This window comes from Manacus vitellinus, unplaced genomic scaffold (genome assembly GCF_001715985.3).
Source record: "Manacus vitellinus isolate BGI_N305 unplaced genomic scaffold, ASM171598v3 scaffold_17_pilon, whole genome shotgun sequence".
NCBI classification, from domain to species: domain Eukaryota; kingdom Metazoa; phylum Chordata; class Aves; order Passeriformes; family Pipridae; genus Manacus; species Manacus vitellinus.
In genome coordinates, this window is record NW_021939256.1 from 10236765 (window position 1) to 10243183 (window position 6419).

The following is a 6419-nucleotide window of genomic DNA, read 5'->3' on the forward strand; positions in this document are numbered from 1 at the left end:
GGTGGAGAGGGAGGGAGGAAGGCGGCGGGGGTGGGGGGAGGTATTCAAAGAAGTCGATTTTGTCTTTTTCTCCCATTTTCGATGGGGGTGGGGAATGGTAGAAATACACAGTCACAGAATCGAAATGAAGGTCTGACTGAGGGTTGCAGGATAATAAGAGAGGAAAGGGAACACAGCACGAAAGGACACTGCAACATCTTAGGGGAAGCAGTAGATTTAGCCATCCAGTATTTGGTCTAAATGTAATAATTATGCATGCACTGGGAGGTGTTTCTTGTACGCATACATGCCTATATACAAGCGGTCAGAACTCAAACACATGCATGTCCATTCCCCAAAACCCCTTTACTCTTCTGCAAGATGCCTGTTATTTCCCTCTTTGCAGTCAAGTAAAGGAAGCCTGTTATATTTCTACTTTGGGGAAACTTCTCACTTCTTTTCCTATTTACAGACAAGTTTTTGAACTAAATGTAAACCTGATTCTTGTTGTCCTCATCTCTTATCCACTTTAGTTTTTTTTTCTTCTTTCACCTTTCTACCTTCCTTTCTTCCCCCCCCCCCCCCCCCCCGCCAATCTGGTTCTCAGTCTATTTTAGCATAGAAAAAAACCACACACACGTATTTGACAATAAGGGATCTTACCTTGGGTAGAAAGTCCTTGTTGAATATACATAACTGAAAAGAAAATGAATCCAACATAAGCTAGAAAGATCCCCATCATTCCAAGATGAAGAAGTCACATCAGGGTAAAAAAAAAAAGCCAAAGATGCCCTCAAAAAAAAAGAAAGAACTGATGTATGAGTGTATGTACGTATCTCTAAATGTATGAACAGAAAGAAATTTCTAATGTTACAAAAAGGCTCTGTATTGTAGCCCTAGCTGCGACACTGGCAGCATTCTGCTACTCGATGGAGTCTTTTTCCTTGAGAAGAGCGAGTATTGCAACACAGTGTGGTTCAGATGAGCTGTCTCAGGCGCTGTGTTGCTTGAAGTCCAGACTCAGACTAAAAAAACACAAACCGTTGAAAAGTGGGTATCAGCTGCTTTCTGCGCCTTTTTTCAGCTACCTGGCAGCTTCGCCCAGCGTCAGCTCTTGCTGCTCAGGATGTCGTGATGACTGCCCTCCCTACACACTGATCCAGTTTGGGAAGAGAGGAGTAGGGGAAAGAAAGGGGGGGGGGGAGGGGAGGAAAGAGAAGTCTACCGTGCTTGCATTGCTTCAACTTTTCCCTCTAATGGCTGCGATAATGTCTTTAACCCTTCCCTCTCCCTCCCCAGTCTCTACACCTCTCTACCTGTTCTGACTTCTGCTGGCTCTGATGCTGGGGTAAAGCTGCGGGGGTTTTGTCGCTTTTTTTTTTTTTTTTCCCAATAGTGTACAGTTTATGATCGTAGAGAGAGAAGGGAGCCTTTACCGTACTGATGTAATCTTCGGTCTTACATCCCAAAACACTCAGTGGCTAAGAGGGCAATGCAGTGGTTTGATTTTTGGTGAGTTAAGCTGTTTCTGTTTTCTCCTTTTCCTCTCCCTTTTACAGAGTCTGAGGGGAAAATAGTTACTCAGTAATCCTATGGCACTCACTACTGCCTGCTCCAAATAACTATTCTTCTAGCAAATTACACTAAAATGTTCTTCATTTTGTCTTCAAAGACAGATAAAGAGGAGGATACTTAGAGTGAGTTTAGGTGGCATTATACAGATTTCTGCAGAAAAAATATTTAGCTAGATAAAAATAGATTTTGATATGTTACAGATTATTCACAGTAATATGTATATATATTTATGTACACCAGAGAAGGTGTTTACAGCATATTAAAGAATGTTTCCTCCTGCAGTGAATGTTTTCCTCCCTGTTTCCTGTTTTCTGCCTATGTATATTAATACTGTTTAGATGAGAGTAACCTTGACTGTATTAGGTGATCAAAACACCTTGAAACACGTCTGCACTGAGAGAAGTTCTCTGACTGAAGTAGTCCTGCTACTCGTGGTAAGAAGACATCTAGAAAGTGCTTGTTGCATGAAGCAATCACCAAATACCTTCTTAAGGCTGAGACAAAGACTAAATAGAAACTGAAAAGAACACTTGATAATCTCTCAGACTGCCAAATAGCTGAATGTAACTGCTAGTCACAAACTGAAAAAAGCTACGAGCCATACTGAATTAAGAGAATTTTGTCTCCATGGGCAATATGTTTTTCTGCAACAGAATAAGTTCTATCATTCCTGGCAATAGAAGTGCAGCAGTTCCACAATAGTACAAGATGCAACTTTCACCTTACTCACTGCACCAGCCAAATTATTGTATGCATATAAGACATCTGACATAGCTGCAGAGTTCTCCTTCACAGGACTAATTCTAACTGACTGGAAAAAACCCTTTTTGTCTACATTTTAATTTTTTTTTTCTAATAATTGCATGAGTTTTCATCTTTATTTATGAAAATAAGGGAGCCATTTCCCCATGGTAATACCCTATTCCACCATTGTCATATATAAAGCATAGCAATAATTCTGAGTCAAAAATTAGTAAAATAAATCAACTATCATAAATCAAGTAGGAAAACAATTATGTTACCTGAAAGATTTCCTATTACCACAGAGTTTTAATTACTTCAGAGGAGGTCATGATGGATATATTCAAAACCAAAGAAAGCCTGTAAAACAAAAGAAAAGCACTAGTCTTTAAAAGTGGTGGACCTGAATTATCTGAAACAGCCAAGAATTGTCAGTGGTTCAGGGATTAAACATACACTGTAAAGGTCTTTACAGGTTCAGATGGTGAATGTTTCAATAATTTCTATAAAAGAAATCAGTTCCTTTTCAGATTGGTAGCCAAAATCCTAAGTCATTCCTGAAAATGAAGGCTGATTATAGGATTCACTTCAAACCCATGTACGTCATCAGTAATCAGCTGAAATTACAAATTAGAGACATAATATCACCCGTCAAGTTAAATGTAAATTAGACAGAAGGAAAAAGAATCTAAGCAGTATCTCCTGTTTTAGAGGGAAAGCAGAAAATAAAAGTAGATCACTTTTTTCTCTTTTATTTGCCTATTTCAATTCAAACCACTTGATAGGTAAATTTAATTTTAGCAGTTTGTAATTTAGAAAGAAGAATATTTCTCCCAAATACCCTGTAGTCAATGGAACTAATTAAAATTATATTGCTGTCACAGGGACATACAAGATTATGTATGTGGTTATTAATATATCAGAATTGAGGATGTATTAGGAAATAGATTTAATTGAAAGAATCTTAAAACTTGGTTACATAGTTATTATTTTTATTTTATTTATGTGCTGCAGCAAGCCATATGATTCTGTCAAATACTTTAAGTAGAAAGAAGAAATAACCCACCTCATGCTGTCAATGTTAAATTTCACCCTGATGGATGTGAATCCTCCACAGTCAACCATTCTCTATTAATCTAGTCAGTGAATGAGTCTAGTTACTTAGTGTGAAATCTCTGCCTTTTGTGCTGTAGAAAGTTTTGATGTAGCCTAACTTAAGGATGCTTTATGGCAGGAGTGATATGGTATATGTGATATGTGATATGGTATATGTGATATGGTATATTTTTTCTCACTCTCAATGACTGTAATAGATGAGTCATCACTGGACATTCTCTCAGGTCATAGCCAGAACATTCATGCATGGGGGAATATTTTCAAATATGCCAATGAAATGTAATAATAATAGAAGACTCATTTATGATGCTGTGGAGTTGAATTATGTAGATCTTGTATCTTACTACTACTTCAGTACATGTTCCAGATCAAATGTTCCTTCAAAATCTTAAATGCCCATGCATGTTCACCATTCTGCCCAGCTTGCAGATCCTGGATCTATGCATCTGTTTTAACTATTAAGGAAAAAATGTTTATGGAGATTATGATTCCAAACTCAATAAAGGTTAGAAATGAAAGCTATTGTGCTGCTAGTCAGCAATAAGGTTGGAGTGCTTTGGTCCCATAAAGCCATGCCAGTATGGGCTGCCTAGCCCTGCAAGAAGCTGATCAGCTGATGACTTAAACAATGGCTGAGTGTTGCCATCCAACAAGCTCAGTTAAAAATTAAAACAAAAAAGTTACTTTAATATTTTGACTGATATTTTCAGCTTTCTTTTTGGTGATTATTTCAAATATTTCTTTACTATTAAAAGGGAAAATTTGTATTGTCTGATGAAATTTGTAATTTTTAGAAGTTAAAAAGGAGGTTGATTCTCTTTATTGAGGATTGCTCTTTGGTTTTGTTAACCCAAGTGCTTATTTGAGCCTCTCTCAGGATGTCACTGTTGCCTCTTGCAACTCCCCCTGCAATTAGAATCTGGGGAAGCAGAAGAAAAGCAAGAAAAAAGAAAGATTTGACAAGGAGATGAGGCACCAGCGAAGGGGTTGAAAGTTAGTAAATGTCAAAATAAAGTTTGTCCATCAGCTTAATTCATTCCTTTCATTTACAAGCAATTATGATGCACTTTAGGTGAATGCCTCTTATTCTTGACTTTGGCTCATGCTTCACTCAGCAGTCAAAATTCTCCTAGTATAAGAATGGCTTCTTGCTCAGGTCCAGAAAATAAAAGATACTGTAATATATAGTACTCATACTTTAAAAGTATTGAAAGAGAATGGATGCCTTCATCTCAGGGCAGCTAAGTTCTGGCTTGGAGAAGCAGAACCTCTCTCTGACTGCCAGAGGTCCTGGGGGATGCTCCACAGTCCCTTACATCACAGAGGGTCCATAAGAGTGTGCTTCTCATTTCTGAATGCCTGCCTCAGGATCCTGATGGTTGAGATGAAGAAGCACCGAGCAGTCACAGCTGCAATTAAAGTGAACGGGTGCTGTGATTGAAGGTGCAGATTATTGTAAAATGTGACAAAACCCCACAATCTGGACCCTGGGTAACTTAGCATTGATCGTTGTCTATGTGTCTCTGCTGTCTGTCTGTAAAGTGGAATATATTACTGTGTCACTTCAGAGAGGTCTTGTTGAGACAAATTAACTCTCAAGAAGCTCTCAAAGATTTGCATGATGAGCATCATAGGGACGCCCAGAAGAAAACGCATAATTCTGCCTTCAGCTCAAGATTTGAGTGGTGTGCATGGATGAGGCCTAGCAACACACACTGAACAATAAAAATAAACAAAATGTCAAAGACCTGCTGATTAATTGAATTCCATTCTTTACATACTCTAAATGAGGTGGGCTAAGATCTAGAAGAAATCCCTATGTCATGGTGTATTTAAAGACTACATGATTTTACATATGAAGGGAGGCAGTTTAAGACTTGCTTTGCTGTCTTTGAGTACTTGATTTTGCAACTTTAAAAATGTTCTTTCAGTACAGCTTTTTACTTACTGCAGAACATTTTATGGCTCTACCATTGTCTCTCTCTACCATTAGGTAGCTGGGAGAAAAGGCCACAGGACCTTAAAATGAGACTTTAGGCATCAATCCAAATGCTTTCTCCTAGTTTTCTCTTTGCTTTTATTAGAGAAAAAAAAAGCTGTTTTAAGCACATTCTGTACCCTAGGTTTATGGAAAACAGGCAAAGCTAAACATACTATGCAGAAAACCTTGATAGTGCATTACTTTTCTTATGAACCTCCTCCTTTTTTTTTCCTCCTCTTGTCCTTTTTTTTTTTCCCAGTTGGTTCATAGTCAGAATAATGTAGAAGTATCTTTATAGTATGATAAATTCATTCTGATTTAAGCAAGTTTTTAAAAACTGGTACCATGTGATCAGATCTTTTTAGCATATCAAACAAAAAAATTAGATGTAGAAATGCTATTGTAGGATTTTATAATGCCTGAATCATGGGTGTTGACTGCAGTTTTTCTGAATTCAGTCTTCACTGAAATCCCAGTTTGATTTTCCCTTTTTTCCTCTTGGTGTCCTTGAGAGTGTTACACCCAAATACAATAGTAGCTGAGGTGGTTTCTTGGAAGAAAGGCATACTGGAGGTTAGACAGTGACTGGGTGGTTTTCTCCATGTTATTCAGTGTGCTGTTACTGAGGAGTGTATCACCATGTTCAAAAGAATGGGGAAGACTGGAGACAACTGTCAAACTGGTCAGAGAGAAAACTTCATTCCTTTCTTTGAAGGCAAATAATACTCTGCCCATGAAAGAAATACTTTTTTTTTTTTTTTAATGTGGAGTTGGCCCCAAAATTTACTTGATTCCTTAAGATTTGTCAGTTTGGTGAAGGAAAAGTGTTCTCACAGTGCTAAAAAAGCAGACTTAATTATCTTAAAGGAGTAACAACAGGATACTTCCTGGTGAATTAGCATTTTTTCACTTAGTTTGTTTCTCCTTTTTCCCTGTCTTCACTAGAACAGGCATTTTGGGAGTAACTGCACACTGAAATAGCAGCAAAGAAAGCAGAATATGTGTTACATTGGGGTTTTTTTGTTTG

General features: G+C 37.7%; 1 protein-coding gene across 3 annotated transcripts in view; it reads right to left on the bottom strand.

Moving 5' to 3' along the window:
- The window catches only part of VSTM2A (V-set and transmembrane domain containing 2A), a 26134-nt gene extending 24835 nt beyond the window's left edge, over nucleotides 1-1299 (bottom strand). For 2 of the 3 annotated variants that reach the window (XM_018070133.2, XM_018070134.2), the window contains exon 1: nucleotides 643-1299. In XM_018070133.2, the coding sequence (XP_017925622.1) occupies nucleotides 643-721 (79 nt within the window). In that variant the 5' untranslated portion in view covers nucleotides 722-1299. The remainder of the gene's footprint in view (nucleotides 1-642) is intronic. The other variant, XM_018070132.2, reaches the window with a different exon arrangement.
- Between the last annotated feature and the right edge of the window lie 5120 nt (nucleotides 1300-6419).